The 19,773-nt window shown below is 38.3% G+C and overlaps 4 protein-coding genes across 5 annotated transcripts; 1 reads left to right on the top strand and 3 right to left on the bottom strand.

Annotated features, from left to right (window-relative positions):
• Positions 1-221: 221 nt before the first annotated feature.
• Positions 222-3,025, bottom strand: LOC125217974 (putative membrane protein At4g09580). The gene is made up of 4 exons (XM_048119558.2): positions 2,269-3,025; positions 1,055-1,325; positions 808-978; positions 222-637 (listed from the first exon to the last, which is right to left on the bottom strand). The coding sequence occupies exons 1-4, from the start codon at positions 2,523-2,525 to the stop codon at positions 506-508; spliced, it is 831 nt and encodes a 276-aa protein (XP_047975515.2). The 5' UTR covers positions 2,526-3,025; the 3' UTR covers positions 222-505.
• A 3,271-nt stretch (positions 3,026-6,296) lies between these two features.
• LOC125220676 (leucine-rich repeat receptor-like tyrosine-protein kinase PXC3) lies at positions 6,297-8,303 on the bottom strand. The gene is made up of 2 exons (XM_089063160.1): positions 6,903-8,303; positions 6,297-6,829 (listed from the first exon to the last, which is right to left on the bottom strand). Exons 1-2 carry the CDS (start codon positions 7,921-7,923, stop codon positions 6,519-6,521), a joined length of 1,332 nt encoding a protein of 443 aa, XP_088919286.1. The 5' UTR covers positions 7,924-8,303; the 3' UTR covers positions 6,297-6,518.
• A 1,394-nt stretch (positions 8,304-9,697) lies between these two features.
• Positions 9,698-13,194, bottom strand: LOC125218375 (uncharacterized). 2 transcript variants are annotated; one of them, XM_048120029.2, is made up of 3 exons: positions 13,024-13,194; positions 10,396-12,912; positions 9,698-10,316 (listed from the first exon to the last, which is right to left on the bottom strand). In XM_048120029.2, exons 2-3 carry the CDS (start codon positions 12,863-12,865, stop codon positions 9,994-9,996), a joined length of 2,793 nt encoding a protein of 930 aa, XP_047975986.1. In that variant the 5' UTR covers positions 12,866-12,912; positions 13,024-13,194; the 3' UTR covers positions 9,698-9,993. The 2 variants fall into 2 exon arrangements, with proteins under 2 accessions (XP_047975986.1, XP_088919285.1); XM_089063159.1 differs by lacking the exon at positions 13,024-13,194 and having other exon boundaries at positions 10,396-12,561; positions 12,776-12,892.
• Positions 13,195-15,943: 2,749 nt separating this feature from the next.
• Positions 15,944-19,384, top strand: LOC125222585 (leucine-rich repeat transmembrane protein kinase family protein). Its single transcript, XM_048125283.2, has 2 exons — positions 15,944-18,697; positions 18,780-19,384. The coding sequence occupies exons 1-2, from the start codon at positions 16,162-16,164 to the stop codon at positions 19,085-19,087; spliced, it is 2,844 nt and encodes a 947-aa protein (XP_047981240.1). The 5' UTR covers positions 15,944-16,161; the 3' UTR covers positions 19,088-19,384.
• Positions 19,385-19,773: the final 389 nt, after the last annotated feature.

Here is a 19,773-nt window from a genome sequence, read left to right as displayed (position 1 = left end):
TATTTAATTTAAAAGAAAATCAAATTCGTGGAAAATTCACTTCAAGGTATAATTAAGTGATATTAGCAACGGACGAGATTTATTGTGAAAAATAACAAATTTCAACCAAAGTTTATGATTATAAAAACAATTTTAGTATAATAAAATTGATGGGTACGCATGTGATTCAGAATTTAAGTGTAGATGCATTTCCTTATCGACTTAAGAGTTATCTAAAAATCTACCAAGCAAGATATAAAATCTACTATAACAGATTCAAGATTTTGATGTATGATATATATGAGTACAAATTCAACATATCTTGCTACAAGACGACCCAAATAAACCAAGGTGAGGGGATCTGTTAGATGTGTCAGGAGACTAAAGCAGAGGGTACGAGTTGCAGTTCCGAACTTCCAATGCACGTCGATTTTTCACCTATCTCGTACCTCAGTCAAGGTAGAAAACCAGGATACGGGCACTCTCTTCTTCTCCGTGAGGGTCAGAGTAATTGTAAACAAGGGCTTTACTCGTACACCCTCTTCCTCTTCAAAATAGCCGGAAGTAATAAAATCGACCCAATGAGGAAAAGCATGACCAACGTCTTAAGATCATAGAGATCTTTCACCGATTTAAGTTCACCGAGAGCAATCCCAGCCTAAAGGAACGAATGAAAGGTGAACAAAACTTCTTGATTTTGTAAATATGAGTAAGCGGACGTTTGTAAACGAAAGATTATATGATTAAACAATTATCAATCTGAGCTATCACCCAAAGTAAACATCTGGTAATACGTGTGATTAAGAAAGTAAATGTTGAAAGTCTTACTCGGACAGTGATGTAGGAAGCCGGGACGAGACCAACAAGAGTTGCCAGAAAGAAAATATGGAACGGTATATCCACGATTGGTGATGCCAGATTGATAAACAGGTTCGGCAATGATGGAGTAACTCTGAGAAAGAGCATGTAATTTAGCAGCTTCTCTCTCCGCTTCGCTATCTGAACATACAAATTCAAATTGTTTACATATAAACAGAGAGCATGAGCAACGTTATAGTGAAAATAATATACACACCTCGGACTGGAAATATCTCAGCTTTTCAGGCCACAACCAGTTGACAATAGGTCTGCCAATAAGTTTGGACAAAAAATAGCATGATGATGCACCTGCTGTGGCATTGAATACGACCAAGAAAAGACCTCTCACGACACCAAAAAGTGCTCCGGCTAGTAGTGACATGAAAATTGTCCCAGGAATCATGAATGTCTGCATGAATATGTATGTCGAACAGTAACCAAGGATGAACTTTGCTGGGTGTGATTGAGCATAAATTGCAAGATGATCCCTGTAAGCACATCAAACAAGTATAAATTCCAGCAGCATTAAGAACAATTGCTCACAAAAGTTCGGAAATTGTCACGAAGCTACATTCTTCTCAACTAAGATGATAAAACTTCCAAAATTATGTCAAGATAGATCCATCAAGGGACAATCAAACAAACAGAAGAGTTTAATGTATACACGTAACAATTGGAGATACTCAGAAATGACACACAGAATTATCAAACATAGGAATATACCAAAATTATATACACAAGACATGTAGTATATCCGTACTTTGTCACCAAAACCATCCACATAGACAAGCAACGCATAGACTGGAATGCACTGATCAGAAATGCACATTGTTGAGAAAATCAGTATATTTGACTCTTCCAAAATGAGCTTAAAAAAAGTACAAATATCAGCAGCATTTCGAACAATGGCACACTTGTAGACAGTAAAATGGCAATTCAAAACTTATGTCAAGAAAGATCATCCAGGGACAAAGCAAGCCAATAAGTTTAGTCTATACTGGTAACAATAGGAGGTATTCGAAAAACGACACACGAAACTATCAAACATTGAACATCATATCACCAACCAATAGGAGAATATACCAAAATTAAATGTTTTGTTACACAATACATGTATATATGTACTTTTTCGTCACCAAAACCATACACATAGACTGGAGTGCAATGATCAGAAATGCACATTGTTGAGAAAATCAGTAGATTTTATCATCTCTTGGATCTAATCAAATAATTGAACTCCATAAAATAGAGTTATAAAGAACATCAAAATACCTTTGATCTCTTGGAATTTAATCAAATAATTGAGCTACATAGAACTAGGGTTCATAATCAACACAGAACTCTCATAATAAAAAACGAATACAGACAATCATCAAGTGATCTCAATAACAATACCTAAAATCAAAATAGAAATGGCGGCAATTCACTTACTTGAGCGATCGGAGATCGGAGAGAGTACGTGGCAGCTTCAGCAGCTCATACTCCGCCGCCGGCATCGTGAGGTAGATGCACATCAATCCAGTAGAAAATACCAAAAACACCCCCAGCGCCGCCGCGAATTCCCACCGCGACAGAGGAAATCTATCCGCCTTCAACTTCTTCTCCGACGGAGAGTCGGAATTCTTCTCCTCGTCCCTATCCAACACCCAGCTGCCGGCTTCCACCACCACACTCCGCGGCGCCGCCATGGCGATCAATCAGCTGCGAAATCGGCGCCGATGGATTCGCAAGCAGCTGCTGATGAGAACCAGCCGGCTCTAACGCTTGATCCTGATTGCAATTAGAAAACCACAAATTGGGGGTTTTGTGTGGCTAATTGCTGCTGGTGCTGATGCCGCCGCCGTTGATGAATTGAATGCGTTGATGACGAGGAGCATTAAATCGGCACAGAAAATGAGAAAATTACCTGACACGGCAGAAGTGAAACTCACGTGAAGGGGGATTTGAAAATGGCGGAAATTCTGAAAGTTTGAGCTGAAGAAATGTGGATTGAAGATCACGGAGGCGATTGATTGAATTTGATAAACGTAAATCAGAGGAGATCAAGCGTGAAAATAGTGGGTGAATTATGAATGTGAATAATCAACGATTAAACCCTAGTGATTTCAGGTGTGAAGTGTGTGAAATTTCATTGAATTCAAGAATGCATTTTTATGTTTGAGAGAGAAGTCAACTGTGGCGAGTGAACAAGAAAGGAAAAAAAGGTTGATTAAGAGCTTTAACAAACTAATTAAAGTATTTCAAAATTGTTAATGAAATCAAATATTGTTAATAGAAACTAATCAATGCTCAAGAAATTGATTTTAATGAAATTGAAATTTTCAAACTAATTGCTCCATTTTTCATGAACGGATATAAGTACGGAGTATTATTTAAATACTAATTTCTTTTATATATTTACATTATTTAAAAAAAAATAGAGTTAATGGAATGCAACAGGTTATCGATAAAGAACTAATCGAGCAACTTGAGAGATAAACACAACATCAGAGTTTGAATCATACTCTATAGTGCATTTAATTTCATTAATATAAATGAATGTTCAGATAAATAATCTTTTTCTGTAAAAGGAGCCAGTAATGTTAGTTGTGACAAATTATTAGTCGAATTCATTTGTCAAAATAAATGATAATTATGCACAATCAATGTAAAGTTCGCTGAGTCCATTCAATTGAAGAATTGTATCAATTTATTTGACAGGTCAATATTCATACAATTCAGTTGATATTTTTATCTAATCGTATAAAATAGACTAAATTCAAAACTAGACATATTGGAGTACTAATTTCTTGTAATGGGCCTATAAAAGCCCAACAAATACGAGATCTAAGTCGGACTTCGAATATTTATTCTCTCAAATTTAGCTTAGTCTGTAGCAAAATAGAGTGTAATAAAGATTTCACAAATAAGCCCACCAAAATTTTACCCAAATTATACTCCTATATATGTCATGTCAGAATATAAGACAACGTTCCATCACAAATAGACAAAAAAAAAGATAAAAAAAATTCAAATTAGATGTATAAATAACCCACCTCATTAATCATTAAATCGTTATTATTTTGATATGTTGACTTGTCATTTCAACACTAATTTGTTACTGGACAAGCCACATCACAAAATTATTGTAAAGGCTCGAATTGACGTACTATAAATGATGTAGTTTCCGACTACTATTAGCCCTATTTCTTACATACAGCATCTGAATAGATTTACAAAAATCAACTTGTCAATTAGTTTAAAGAATCAACAAATGAGAACTACACTATGTCTTAGTCTTGCACCAAAAAAAGAAAAAAGAAGTAAACTAAAATTATCAAGATCCAGGAAACGAAATTCGTGTAATAGACTATGAATCGAAACACGGAAATAATTTTATTTTTTTACCACTCAAGTTTCTTGATGGAAGGAGCAGAATCATGCATGGCGAAACCCTTGTTCAACAAAAATCTAATCAAAACCAAAATGCTAGCTTTCTTCCACGAAATGGTATTCCCCTTGGACAACTTTAAGGTTCTAACACAGCAAACTCTCCCCGGCGAATTAGAATCTCCAGAAGAATCTTTTTTCTTCGAAAACTTCTCATTCAAATCCTCCCACAAAACGTCCATCTTCTCCTCCCTACTATCATCATCGTCGTCGTCAACATAGCAGAAATTCTCTCGGAATGTGATGGTGCTGCGCTTGAATTCTTGGAATGAATCACACAAGTTAAAGCTCCATTCATCTTCTCCGTGCTTTGCGACGGCCGGCCAGAGAGGCGGCGATTCTAGCAAGCACGGCGGTGGGTTGGCGGTGGTGGCGGGGAAGGTGAATTCCTCCACCGATTCGTCAGCCATTTGGCTCGGATTTTTTTTTTTTTTTTTTTTTTTGTGCTCGATAATATGGATAAGTGCTTGGAAGGTGCTCGATAATTAGCGAGCAACTGTGGTGCTTGGTAAGATGTAGTATGTGTGTAGTAGTCTTGAATTTTATGTTTTTTTGGAGATTTAGGTAGTGTTCTTCAACGGACTAATTTTTTGCTATTGCATGTTATAAATGTTACAATAAATGAGTATATCTATATGACAAAGAGTAGCATAGGGTATAAATTTAAATTATTATGGAAGTACCAACTTTTTTGGTTCATTATTCGTGGAATATAATGCCTTCGACTTTTATATAAGTAGTAGTATAATTTTGAAAGGATTATTGGTCGATAATACCATATGACATGAAATTTGGCATTTTCACGAATATAAAATCTTGGGCTTAATTATTCAGAATTCGGTATAGTTCGTAATATTACTTGCTAATAGCTCCTTCTCTACCTAGCTCAATTTATTGTGTGTAACGGCCGGAGGCATTCATGAAAGTTAGTATGTGGATTTAATTACATTATTACAAAAGAGTTGAGCTACTAGTATTATATTATCTCAATAACTCGTTTTCATTTATGTCTACACCAGATGCCATGGAGAAATTGATAGAACAATTAATTTAAAAATTGAAATCAAATGTGATTTGAAAATTGAGGTTTACTGTCAACGTATTTAATACTGTAGCAATATATACAATTCAAATAACCGTAAAATTCTTGTGAAGAATAATAACGTACCAAAAAATTCAGACTTAGATATATAATAGTGACATTGAAATTGGAGGTGCAGTAATTGCTATGCAAATTGAAACTCTTTTAATTTACGTGTGGAATTCAAATAAATTAAAATAAAATTTAGTAGTACTATATATATAGTAGCGTCGCGACCATTATAGTAACTTCATGAACATTATTTAAAAGTATATTTTTAGTCTAAGCATATAGTAACTTCACGAATTTTTAGTCTAAGCATATAGTAACTTCATGAACATTATTTCAAGTAAAGTTAGACTAAAAGTATATTTTTAGCCTAAGAATATGACCATTTATGATTTTGATTTTGAACGTCATGTTACATAGTTTTAACAATTTTCAAGTCCTTGCCATTATGAATAGGTTTGTTTTGATAAAAAAGTAACAATGTTGTTAAATTTAACGGTCAAAACGATTTTGACTCAGATTATGATCTTAAATATGAATCAATTAACCATTTAAAATAAGGCTAAAATCCATTTTGATCTTAATCATGAGTACCTCACCATTTTCGAACACAATATTATGTTTGATACTTTAGATATCTACATTCGTCCGAATGGAGATTTTTTTTTTTCATTTTTGTATATTCACAAAATTAATCCATTTCCATTCTTTATAATATAGTCTACCACTTTTTATTACCTTTTCTTTTTCTATTTTAATTATCCATCTTTAATGTATTAATACTCTAATCATTTTCTTTTATATTTTAAAAAATTTACATTAAAACTTATATAGCCCACTACCAAGACTATTAATAGGTGACTGATAGTATGAATCGACCCATTTTTGCCAAAAATTGTGTGAATAGTTAAATTTGGACATTTCTAGGATTTTATTCGTGATTGAAATATCCACGATTCCAACCAAGATTTCATCAGCCAATCTTCAAAATTCTTCCGATCGCTGATGTGCCAATCGAGCATGTAACATAGCTTATTCTGAAAAGTGTAATTTCCTCCTCAACTTCTTACACAATAAAAAAAACGTGAAACATATATAAACACTATACAAATACATCCCAATTTTACTATGCTCAAAGCCATACTAAAACGCTTATGACACCTTAATCCTCAGCTAGAGCATCACTTTGTCTTGCATTTAGTAGCATTTGCACCACTGTTACAGCATTAGGCCTCATTTCTTGTGAGACACTAACACATGCTAAGGCAACCTCCACAACTGCAGCCATATCCCTTCTTACACCATTTGATGTCTCACAAACATTTGAATCAAGAATCTCATCCCATTCTGAGACACTCAACACCCATGTTACCAATTCATCTCCTTCACCCACTGCCGGCTTCCCCGTCACGAGCTCCAGCAGCACGACTCCGAGGCTGTACACGTTCCCTGCTGCCGTCGCTCTGCCAGACTCTGCAACACAAAATCAGACCATTCATGTACAAGTTTAAGAAGATATGAGTGGAAAAAAATGCAGCAGACATACTGCATCCGTTATTCGAAGGAGGGATGAGATTGCACAGCTCGATGTCACTGATTTGAGGCTCGTCCAACGACTTCAGCAGGATGCTTTTGCTGCAGAGATCCATGAGAATGATCGTGCCGGAGGGGCATTCATGGAGATAGGCCAAGCCTTTTGAGACTCCGACAGCAATGTTGTAACGGCTTCGCCAGTCCAGTTTGCTTCCCGTTCTGTGGTGGAGAATGTCGTAGAGTGTGCCTCGGACAAAGTCATAGAAGAGGTAGGCTCTCCTCAGTGTCAAAACATATGCGACCGGGATCATCACGTTGGGATTGGACAGGCTTCCGAAGAGTTCCAGCTCCTCCACGAGCTGCTTGTGCTGAGGAAACCGGACTATCTTGTCCGTATGTTTGATCTTCTTCACCAGATAAGTTGTTCCCGAAGGCATCACGGCTTTGTAGAAAGTTGAGAATGCTGTCTTGAATGTGATATTGGAGTGGTCAGAAACCGCCTCCATTGCTTTCTTGAAATCGACATTTGGGGTGTGGATGCTGTTCGGAGCTGGAAGAGTTCCATTGATGCTTCGGTACATTCTTGAAATGAATCTAGCGATCACTGCGATCAATAAACCAACGGGAACTCCACACGCAGCAGCAATCGCCACCTCTGAGTTAACAACTGATGATTTCTTCCTATCCCCTTGGGGTGTTTCGGGTGCAGGATTCTCTCTTATTACACAAATCAGATCCTTATTTCCCACCGTATCAACTATAACACGATATCCAAACGTAGGGACAACCCCAGAGAGGTTGTTGTTCGCCAGCAGAAGCTGAGTTAAGCTTCTTAAATTGGTAAGCAAGCCCGGTATGGCACCCGAAATTCTGTTGTTTGAGAGGTCCAAAACTTGCAAATTCTGCAATCGCGATAGACTATCTGGAATAGGGCCGTGGAAGAGATTATGGCTGAGATTCAACGCGATCTGCAGCCTTTCGGGCATGGCTGGTATTTCCCCGCTGAGTTGGTTACTTCCCAGCTGGAGTTCCATCAGAGAAGCTAAGTTTCCAACAGAGGCTGGTATCGAGCCATTCAACGAGTTACTTTCGATATTCAGCTTCTCCAGTCTATTCAACTGCAGAATTATCCGTGGTGGGATTCCTCCAACGAAACCATTCGACTGAAGTTTCAAAATTTCAAGACTAGTGAGATCACCCAAAGACGGAGGCAATGCGCCTCCCAATCCGTTGTTGGCCAAGTTCAAGTGGATCAGGTTCTTGAACACGCCCAAGTCCAGAGGTATTTCACCGCTCAAGCTGTTGTTATCCGCATACAAATAGCGCAAACGACTCCCCAGCGAGGCGGATGGGAACGTCCCATTAAGAGAATTGCTGCCTAGCCTCAACTGATCACAGGAATAGGACCCTCCATGTCATTGAAAGACAAGTCGAGAAAATCAAGATTCGCTCCCGACAGCAGATCAGAGGGGATGCCCCCTGTCAAGCCGTTGTAGCTGAGGTCCAGAGACGAAAGGAACGAAGTCATTCCCGATGGAATACTCCCATTCAAGGTGTTCCTATTGGAGGAAAATCTACGGAGGGTTGAGATATTCGAAAGAGACGACGGAATCCCACCACTCAACGAGTTGAAAGACAGAATCATGATTTCCAACTTGGTGAACTCCCCAAATCCAACTGGAATTGAGCCTGAGAGATGATTTTGACTGAAATCAATCACTCTCAGATTCTTGTATTTTGTGATTTCCACAGGAAGTTCACCTCTGAATAAATTGGCTGCCAACACAAACGTCTCCAAACGATTCATCCTACCAAGATTTGTAGGAATCTTTCCCCTAAACCTATTCCAACCAAGATCCAAATTCTTGAGAGAATCCAACCTCTCCAGCTTCAAACCAACCTCCCCAAAGAATCTATTAGCAGAAAAATTCAATCTTTCCAGCATTGGAAAGCCATAGAAAGTAGGCAAAGAGCCAAGCAACCTATTCCCACTAAAATCCAGCTCTTTCAATCCACTGATTTCTCCACAAGCAGTGAAGAAACTATATGGGATTGAGCTGAGCTGATTGCTAGACACATCAAGAGACTCTAAAGTGGGGATATTGCAAACAAAGGGAAGAAACTCAGAGGTGGAAATTGAAGATGACTTTAGCGAAATGGTGTTTATAAAGGAGTGTTATTAGAGGTGCAACCAACTCCTTTCCATGAACAAGGATTTGAAGTTTTCGAAACAGAATTCCACACAGCAGTGTTATTTTGAAGGATATCGTAACCTGATCAGCAAGCAGCTCAGATGACACTCTATGAATGTAAAGCATAAATGCAAACACCTTCGCTGCATTGCAAACAATCCTTAAATACATCTTTTTTTTTTGGTGTGTGATACACTGATAGTTTTCTTATGGTGTTTGGATTTTTATAGGCATGCAAATGCAATTGATTAGAACATTGAAAAAAAGGTTTGTAAAAATGAAGAAAACGCATTGGAAACGCTAAATTGGTGACTAATTCTACAATCTGCAGAAATGACTGGAATTGAATTTCAGAAAATGATGCAAAATTGGCTCCACTTTTTAATCCATCACTTATGTAACGAAGAATACTATTCTCATTAGAATATACTCCATGTTATTGATTATTCATAAGGCCTATGATTTTGAGACATAATAACTTTGTTGTAGTAGGATTTAATTAATAGTTTTGCATTAATCCCATAATTTGTAGAATTAAATTATAAAATCACAAAATTTTAAAATTTCACAGATTGGGACAAGAAAACGGACCACTAATTCCCAAATATATAAAAAGTGGAGAATAAATGAGGAAAATCTATTTCATAAACCATGTCAAGCATAGTACAACAATTTATTACGTTATACTGAGATACAATATAGGATAAGTAAAATAAACTTTATCATGGATAATATTAGACAAGTGTGTGGGTGGGATGGATAATTATGAGACACAACTAATCTTAGCACTTTAGAGACGAGACGAGACACACTGTCACGGGCCAAGTTTTTTAGAGAAAGGGCAACCGCACACATGACCTCTACTCATGAGTAATAGTGGGAAACAAACAGGTCCTATCTATACTAAAAAACTTATGTAATCTCAATATCAATTTGTCTTGAGTTCAGTAGCATCTGCACCACACTTACTGCATTAGGCCTCATTTCTGGTGAGATATTGATGCAAGCAAGTGCAACCTCAACAACACCTAACATTTGATTCTTCACAGCTATTGATGTCTCAATCTCACCAACATTTGAATCAAGAATTTGATCCCAATCTGAGATGCTCACCACCCATTTTGCTAGCTCAGTTCCTTCACTCACTGCTTGTTTCCCACTCAGCAGCTCCAGCAGCACTACTCCAAAGCTGTACACATTCCCAGCTTCTGTCACCCTCATCGAGTAGGCGTATTCTGAGACTCGAAACGCGATATTTTAGTACACGAACAAGTAATGTAATGGAAGGTGTGATAAGTGGTAAGAATGCAGAACCTGGAGGGACGTAGCCAGCGGAGCCAGCAACTGTGGAGAGACTGCCTGTGCTCTGGGAAGGGCTGATCAGCCTGAAGAGCTCGATATCTCCGATCTGAGGCTCGTTTGAGGACTTCAGCGCGATGCTCTTGCTGGATAGGTCGAGGAGAAGAATCTGAGACTGATGGAGGGAAGATAGGCCCTGGGAGACTCCAAGGGCAATGGCGTAGCGCTCTCTCCAGCCCAGTGCACTGCCTGCTGCACGGTGAAGGCTGTCGAAGAGGGTGCCTTGAGGGGTGAAGTCGTAGAAGAGGTAAAGGCCACGCAGTGTGGAGAGGTATGCAAATGGGATCATGAGATTTGGATCGGAGAGGTTTCCGAGATCATGAAGCTCCTGTCCTAATCTTTTCTCACTGTGTAGACTGAACATCTTGTCGAGGCGGTTGACCTTCTTGATGAAGTAGGCGGCACCTGATGGGAGGAGGGCTTTGTAGTAAGTCGAAAATCTGGTTTTCAGTGTGATGTTCTGGGGATCAGCTACTGCTTCAAAGGCTTTCTTGAAATCGATGTTCGAGCTATTTGTAGAGAGTAGATTGACATGGAAACTGGAATACCTTCTTGAGATGTATACAACCATAACTACCCATAAACCAGCAGCAGTAGCAGAGCTTGCTGCAATGATGATGATTAAGGCAATTGATTTAGACTTTTTGGCGGTCGGGGGAGGGGGAGGGGAAGGAGAAACCAACTCATTTCCTTCAAAATCAAACACAAGGTTACGTCCGAATTTTGGGACAATACCAGAGAGATCATTGTTCATGACTAGTAGATGTGTTAAGCTGCTTAGTTGAGTCAAGAAGTCTGGTATCACGCCCGAAAATCTGTTGTCGGAGAGGTCCAATACTTCCAAATTTTGCAGCCTTGATAGAGTAACTGGAATAGGCCCACCAAAGAGGTTGTGGCTGAGATTCAACGAAATCTGCAGAGTATCTGGCATTTGAGGAATTCGCCCACTGAGTTGGTTGTTTCCCAACTGGAGTTCTACCAAATAAGGTATCTCTCCAATGGAGTCGGGTATAGAACCACTCAGATTGTTTGCGTGCAAGTCCAGATTGCGAAGATTTTGCATTCTTGAAATGGACAAAGGTATTGAGCCATTGAGCGTGTTACAACTTAAATTCAGCTTCTCCAGTTTGCTCAACGACAAAATCTGTGGTGGGATTCCTCCGGAAAAACTATTCGACTGCAGACTCAAAACATAAAGACTGGTAAGACTACCTAAAGATGGAGGTAACGCGCCTCCAAATCTGTTGCTAGCCAAGTTCAAGAGGGACAAGTTAGAGAACATTATACCCAAATCCGAAGGTATCTCACCACTCAACATGTTGTTATCCAGCTCCAAATACATCAGACTCCTTAACGAGGCGGATGGAATCGTCCCATTAAGAGAATTGCTGCCTAGCCTCAACCTGTACAGCTTTGTCGAAGTGATTGCAGGAATAGACCCTTCCAACTTATTGAAAGAGAGGTCCACAACTTGAAGATTCGGACCCGAGAGAAGATCAGAGGGGACTGCACCACTCAAGTTGTTGTAACTCAGATCCAAAAACGAAAGGAATTTCGTAATCCCAGATGGAATACTCCCAGTAAAGCTGTTCTGATTGGCTGCAAATCTTTCCAGAGATGTGATATTAGCAAGAAATGTTGGAATTCCACCACTCAAGTTGTTGAGAGAGAGAATCAAGGTTTCCAACCTAGTGAACCCCCCAAATTCTATTGGAATTGAGCCTGAGAGACTATTGCCACTAAGATCAATCACACTCAGATTCTTGTATTTTGTGATTGCCAAAGGAATTTCACCTGTGAAGTTATTAAGAGAGAGATGAATCTCCTCCAAAAGATTCATATTTCCTAGATTTGTTGGAATCTTTCCCCCAAAATTATTCCAACCAAGATTTAGTGTTTTGAGTGAACCCAACCCATCCAACTGCATACTAACCTCCCCAGACAACATATTCCTAGACAAATCCAAGGTATCCAACATTGGGAAGCCATTGAAAGTAGGCAAAGGACCACTCAACCTATTCACACTGAAATTCAAGAGCTTCAATCCAGTGATTCCCCCACAGCCAGTGAAGAAACCATCAGGGATTGAGCTAATTTGATTGTTGGAGACATCAAGAGACTCTAAAGTGGCAACATTGCACACAAATGGAAGAAAATCAGAGGTGGAAATTGAAGATGACTTCACAGAAACAGAGATTATAGAAGAATTAACAGAGTTGCAACCAACCCCCTTCCATGAGCAAGGATTTGAGGAGTTCAAGACATTACTCCACAAAAATGAAGAAGCAGAAGAGTTATTCTGAATGATTTCGTAAATTGTAGTCATTGCACTGACCTGATCAGGTGGCAGCTGAGATGACATCATCTCAATGCAAAGCATTATCACAAACAGGTAGAGGGCATTACAGGAAACCCTCCTCCTCATCTCCTCCTCTCTGTGTGTATGTATGATTCACTCTCGCACTGTAGTAACTGTATGGAATTTGAATGGATTGTTGTGATTAAAGAATTTGAGGAAGTATTCATAGCAGCATTAGAAAATGATAGGTGATGATGTGTGGAAAATTTGGGGAGTAGACTTACTATTTCATCATCATCTTCCATTTGCAGAGATTGCTTGCTCATTTTCATGAACCTCAAAAATCCATTGAAATTAGTGTCTTTACGTGATCACCTCATACCAGTTCTCGCTTGGAGGGGATCACCTACTCCTTTATCCTACACCATCCCCTACTCTATCCCTTGTGAGGGGTGGAGCAGGAGATGATGTAGGATAAGTAGTAGGTGATAAGCTGTTCTCGCTTATGTTCTTGACTTGTTTAATTTCTTAAATTTTACGCTCAAATAATCGTAATTAGTAGTAGTATATACTACTATCTCCGTCCCTCAAAATTTACTACACTTTGACTCGACACGGGTTTTAAGAAATGTAATGGAAAGTGAGTTGAAAAAGTTGGTGGGATGTGGGTCCTACTTTTAAAGTATTAGTTTTATAATAAAATGTGAGTAGGAATGAGTTAGTGGAATATGGGGTCCACTACCAAAAATGATAAAAGTGAAGTGTATCAAATTTTCAGGGACGGACCGAAATGGTAATATGTATCAAATTTTCAGGGACAGAGGTAGTAATAAATAATCCTAATAATACTTCTAGAGGAAAATTTGTTAACAAAATTCAATAAGTAAAAGCAAAAGAAAATACTTTTATGCAATTAGAGGACACGTCTCATAATCTTTATTCATAAACATGTACACAATTTGAGTTAAATGATTGTATCAGATTATAGACAACAATGCAGAATTATAAAGATGCACAAAAAATAACACGTATAAAAAAACGGGAGAGTTGAATTAAATTCTCATTGGTTTACAAGCCATACTGCATATTAGGAGTAATCCTATTTTGGCTCAAAACATGCCGACTCGGACATCACAGGCGCACGTGTGCCATTACTGCTCATGGAGGCTCAGTGAGCCGTGCAAAGTCAGTATGGCACCGAGACGCATGCGCCGTGCAAGGTGCAGTGTTGTGTGCCTATCCATTGGGGCGCACCGTGCACACTTTGCGGCAACTTGATTAAGCCTCTATCTTGCTCAAAACTTCGTCCTTTAGCAATTTCTTCCCGTGCCATGACTTGAAGAATTAAACTAAGAACAATAAGTGTCAAATAATTAAGACAATTTTAGTATCAAAAGTTTGAGACCGGAATACAAAATTTTTAATTTTCAATTTTTGCTGTTTTTCCACAATAGTCTATATCAAATTAACGCGACACAAAACCATGTCGTTTCAGGTAAATCAATGTCGTTTTAATAGCACTCAAAATAGAACAACGTCAAACAACGCCATTTTGTTGTCACAATATATTTGACTTGTCACATTAGTTACAATTTTAACCATCGTAGGATAATCGCAAAAAAATTGAATAACTTGTAATTTTATACTCATATTTCATTTCAAAAGTTTAACACAGACCAGATGCATGTCAATAAAAACTTACTGTATAATTTAAATGAAAACTATTAAAAAATAAATATAGAGATACTGGCATTATTGCAAAGTATCGTATAAAAATTAAAAATTATAATATTAATCGATCTTGAATTTTGTTGGTTTTTGAAATACGTAGATAGTGAGTTAATTGAAAATGAAAGGGCAGTGAATTATTGTGGAAAAAATATCGTATAAAATTGAAAAATATATTAATTGATCTTGAAACTTTTTAGGTTTTTGAAATAAGTAGGAAAATGAATTAAATTGATAGTGAAAGGGAAATGAATTATTGTGGAATTTTTTGGCATTAACGTGTGGAATGAGGTGAGGAAGAAAAAGATTCAATTTTGCAAACCAAAATAGTGGTCACGACACGTTTAGGCGACTTTGAATGATAAAGTTTAGTTTTTTGACTTAAGTCTTCGTCCACAAAAATAAAACTTGAACATAAATATTTTTTTTCAAGTTAATTAAGTTTTCAATTTAATTTGATAATTACATGGACCAAATAATAAAAGAATAAATTATATATGTAGCCTAAACTGTGAGTTTCTCAATTTATAGACTTAATTTTGATTTAGTTTAAAATACAATCCGAATTTTGAAAAATTCAGTTGGCGTCATCTACAAAAACATCGTCGACCTACGCAAAATTGCCGATTGTTTTATAACAAGATTCGTTCGATCGATGTATGAGTTTTGTCGCTATATGAAGACAGATTTTAACGTAATACCCGACAATTTTTTGTTAAGTAATATAGACGTATGTATTTTTATTGAAAAATAGCGATTGAATGATTATCATCACAACTCCGCCAAAACTTTTCGTGAATACTCATTCAAAATTGTTGAGTGATTCATCAAAATCTCCAACTCTACATTGTCGACAAAATGCAATGCATCGATCGAGCGGATTTTGTTATAAAGCGCTCGAAAATTGTATACAAAATTCAGCGGTCCTTTTGTTAGTATTTTTTCAAAATTTAAAGTTATAAAAAAAATTCAAATTAAGGCGATAAATTGAAAAGAAAAAACTGTTACTATAAGTTACCTAAACTACAATTAATCATAAATAAAGAAATGATAATTCTCCCTCTGTTGTGTTTCTTGTTTTAAAATATTGACTTGTTATGTGAAACACACACTACTAAAAGTCTGCCCTTGAACCTTATTTTAATCTTTGAAACGATAATCAAATATAGATAATTTAAATCAATAAATATAGTATTTTTTTATATTTATAAAAAAATAGTTATATATATAAATAATATGGGTTTTAATATACAATTATTCAAATATAAAAAAATAGGGGGAAAATGATGAAAATTTTGGTGAAAAAAATAAAACTATATTTGATGGACGAAATTTTTAATTTTCAGACACTATTTTCTTCTTGTGCTAGATTTTCCAGTCAACAAGGAATAATGGAGCTCAGCAATTTCCACATAAAAATATTTAAATATTCACAGAAATAGTAAGTCAAGTCAACTCTCCACTCTCCCCCTTCAAACACTCCCTAATTATTCCACACATCATTATTCTCTCAATTTCCCATGCTGCTGACATTATTTCCTCAAATTCATTAACCTTAACAGTCCATTCAAATTCCATATCTTTACATGAATACAGCCTCAATTCTTGATCTTCCTCATCTTTCCCACCAAAAACACTACCCCAACTGAGCTTCCTTCCTTTTATCTTTGGAGATTGAATCACCATTTCCATAGATGAAGAAGGTTTCCTTTAATGCCCTCTACCTGTTTGTGATAATGCTTTGCATTGAGGTAGTGTCATCTCAGCTGCCACCTGATCAGGTCAGTGCAATGACTACAATTTACGAAATCATTCAGAATAACACTTCTGCTTCTTCATTTCTGTGGAGTGATGTCTTGAAAACCTCAGACCCTTGTTTATGGAAGGGGGTTGGTTGCACCTCTGATAATTCCTCTATAAACACTGTTTCTGTGAACTCATCTTCAATTTCCACCTCTGATTTTCTTCCATTTGTGTGCAATATTCCCACTTTAGAGTCTCTTGATGTGTCCAACAATCAACTTAGCTCAATCCCAGGTGGTTTCTTCACTGGCTGTGGGGGAATCACTGGATTGAAGCTCTTGAATTTTAGCGGGAATAGGTTGAGTGGTCCTTTGCCTACTTTCAATGGCTTCCCATTTTTGGATACCTTGGATTTTTCTAGGAATAATTTGACTGGGGAGGTTAGTATGCAGTTGGATGGGCTAGGTTCACTCAAAAAACTGAATCTTGGTTGGAACAGTTTTGGAGGAAAGATTCCAACAAATCTTGGAAATATGAATCTTTTGGATGAGATTGTACTCTCTCTTAATTCATTCACAGGTGAAATCCCTTTGGAAATCACAAAATTCAAGAATCTGAGTGTGATTGATCTTAGTGGCAATAGTCTCTCAGGCTCAATTCCAATAGAATTTGGGGGTTTCACTAGGTTGAAAACCTTGATTCTCTCTCTCAACAAGTTGAGTGGTGGAATTCCAACATTTCTTGCTAATATCACATCCCTGGAGAGATTTGCAGCCAATCAGAACAGCTTTACTGGGAGTATTCCATCTGGTATTACGAAATTCCTTTCATTTTTGGATCTGAGTTACAACAACTTGAGTGGTGCAGTCCCCTCTGATCTTCTCTCGGGTCCGAATCTTCAAGCTGTGGACCTCTCTTTCAATAAGTTGGAAGGGTCTATTCCTGCAATCACTTCGACAAAGCTGTACAGGTTGAGGCTAGGCAGCAATTCTCTTAATGGGACGATTCCATCCGCCTCGTTAAGGAGTCTGATGTATTTGGAGCTGGATAACAACATGCTGAGTGGTGAGATACCTTCGGATTTGGGTATAATGTTCTCTAACTTGTCCCTCTTGAACTTGGCTAACAACAGATTGAGAGGCACGTTACCTCCGTCTTTTGGTAGTCTCGGCGATCTTCGAGTTTTGAGTCTGCAGTCGAATAGTCTTTCCGGAGGAATCCCACCACAGATTTTGTCGTTGAGCAAACTGGAGAAGCTGAATATAAGTAGTAACTTGCTCAGTAGCTCAATACCTTTGTCCATTTCGAGGATGCAGAATCTTCGCAATCTAGACTTGCACGGAAACAATCTGACTGGTTCTATACCCGACTCCATTGGAGAGATACCTTATTTGGTAGAACTCCAGTTGGGAAACAACCAACTCAGTGGGCGAATTCCTCAAATGCCAGATACTCTGCAGATTTCGTTGAATCTCAGCCACAACCTCTTTGGTGGGCCTATTCCAGTTACTCTATCAAGGCTGCAAAATTTGGAAGTATTGGACCTCTCCGACAACAGATTTTCGGGCGTGATACCAGACTTCTTGACTCAACTAAGCAGCTTAACACATCTACTAGTCATGAACAATGATCTCTCTGGTATTGTCCCAAAATTCGGACGTAACCTTGTGTTTGATTTTGAAGGAAATGAGTTGGTTTCTCCTTCCCCTCCCCCTCCCCCGACCCCCAAAAAGTCCAAATCAATTGCCTCAACCATTATCATAGCTGTTGGAAGCTCAGCCATGGTTGTTGGTTTAGTGATCATGTTGAGCATACTCGTCTCGAGGAGGTATCACAGGATCAACGACGAAAACACATACTCTGCAGAAGAAGCTTCTCCACCGCAGGTCGTCCATGGCAACTTGCTGACTCCCAACAGCATCCACAGGTCCAACATTGATTTCAAGGCAGCAATGGAGGCAGTATCCGACCCTCTAAATCTCTCGCTGAAGACGAGATTCTCGACCTACTACAAAGCTGTGATGCCGTCTGGAGCCAGCTACTTCGTCAAGAAACTTAACTGGAGCGACAAGATCTTCCAACTAGGCAGCCACGAGAGATTCGAGGAGGAGCTTCAAGTTCTTGGAAAGCTGTGTAGTTCCAACGTCATGATCCCACTCGCCTACGTCTTGACACTGGACAGCGCTTACCTCTTCTACGACTTCGCCCCAAAAGGCTCGCTCTTCGACTGCCTCCACAGGATGGGAAGCACGCTGGACTGGGCAAGCCGGTACAGCATTGCCATTGGAGTCTCTCAAGGCCTTGCCTTCCTCCATGAATGCAAGTCCAGCCCAATCCTCCTCCTCGATCTTTCCACCAAAAGCATCCTCCTGAAGTCCCTCAACGAGCCTCAAGTCGGGGATATTGAGCTGTGTAAAGTGATTGATCCCTCGAAGAGCACAGGCAGCCTCTCCACCATAGCTGGCTCCGTTGGCTATGTTCCTCCAGGTAACAAGAAACTCTACTATCTCCATTCACATTTTCATGTTACGTCTTCTGCAACTTAACACAACACTCGTTTCCCTTGCAGAGTATGCTTACACAATGAGAGTGACAGCAGCCGGAAATGTCTATAGTTTTGGCGTAGTTCTGCTTGAGCTCCTAACGGGAAAGCCAGCCGTTAGTGGAGGAATCGAACTAGCAAAGTTGGTGCTGAGTAACTCTGCACAGAGAAACAAATGGGACCATATTCTTGATTTCAATATCAGCAAGACATCAGTTGCTGTGAGAAGCCAGATGCTGGCGGTGCTCAAGGTGGCCATGGCTTGCGTTAGTCTCCAACCAGAAACGAGGCCGAAGATGAAGAGCGTGCTGCGGATGCTGCTGAATGCAAGGTGAGGAACAAGGTAGAGGAGGAGCATGCATCAATTTTGGCAGCAATCTGCAACATGTAAAAAAATAAATTAGAAGATATTAGTATATATATGTGAAGTGTGTGTGGTTTGATATGTATTTTTGAGTCTGGAAGGCATCTTCTTGATGGATAGGGAAACTAGTTCATATAAGAGAAGGTAATGACTTCTCTCTTTGGTATACATATTTGTTTTTTTATGAGCTAAAGGTTGTTTTGAGTATTTTGTAAATGAAGTGTAATTCTGGTAATAATCATATCTATAAATATTGTTTGTAAATTCATCGACAACTATGATCATTTACTATACTACTACTATTCATGTGCTCACAGTAATTTTTTAACTGTTTTTATTTAAAAAATAATACATGCATCTCACCATTATTTCCTTTAATTAAAGTATTCATGGCTTCTATATTATTTTCTATTTATTTTCAATTTCAATTTATTTATTGTGAAATCAAATTAAATAAACCTTCCATTCCCTCATAATTTGTAAACGAGGCTACATATCGTTGCACTTGTCTCGGGCTGAATATGGCGATGCAAATGCACAGTTTTGATGTTTTTATTGGAGTCGAAGATTTAGAGGAATGTTGTACCGGTGATAAGCTTCGTCATAAGATGCACATGATATGCAATGGTTGGCAATGTGTACAGTGTACTGAAGGTG

Source organism: Salvia hispanica, chromosome 1 (assembly GCF_029641045.1).
Source record: "Salvia hispanica isolate PSC_SH4W2 chromosome 1, Shi_PSC_v1, whole genome shotgun sequence".
Taxonomy (NCBI): Eukaryota; Viridiplantae; Streptophyta; class Magnoliopsida; order Lamiales; family Lamiaceae; genus Salvia; species Salvia hispanica.
This window is presented reverse-complemented; position numbering and strand designations above follow the sequence as displayed.

Excerpts from the sequence above, each read along its gene's own strand:
- LOC125217974 (XM_048119558.2), bottom strand. The coding sequence starts at position 2,525 with ATGGCGGCGCCGCGGAGTGTGGTGGTGGAAGCCGGCAGCTGGGTGTTG. Across the intron at positions 1,326-2,268 it reads TCCGATCTCCGATCGCTCAA|GGATCATCTTGCAATTTATG; the intron begins GTAAGTGAATTG and ends ATGTGCTTACAG. Across the intron at positions 979-1,054 it reads TGAGATATTTCCAGTCCGAG|ATAGCGAAGCGGAGAGAGAA; the intron begins GTGTGTATATTA and ends TTGTATGTTCAG.
- LOC125220676 (XM_089063160.1), bottom strand. The coding sequence starts at position 7,923 with ATGGAACTCCAGCTGGGAAGTAACCAACTCAGCGGGGAAATACCAGCC. Across the intron at positions 6,830-6,902 it reads TCCTTCGAATAACGGATGCA|AGTCTGGCAGAGCGACGGCA; the intron begins GTATGTCTGCTG and ends TTTGTGTTGCAG.
- LOC125218375 (XM_048120029.2), bottom strand. The coding sequence starts at position 12,865 with ATGAGGAGGAGGGTTTCCTGTAATGCCCTCTACCTGTTTGTGATAATG. Across the intron at positions 10,317-10,395 it reads CGCTGGCTACGTCCCTCCAG|AATACGCCTACTCGATGAGG; the intron begins GTTCTGCATTCT and ends TTCGAGTCTCAG.
- LOC125222585 (XM_048125283.2), top strand. The coding sequence starts at position 16,162 with ATGAAGAAGGTTTCCTTTAATGCCCTCTACCTGTTTGTGATAATGCTT. Across the intron at positions 18,698-18,779 it reads CGTTGGCTATGTTCCTCCAG|AGTATGCTTACACAATGAGA; the intron begins GTAACAAGAAAC and ends TTTCCCTTGCAG.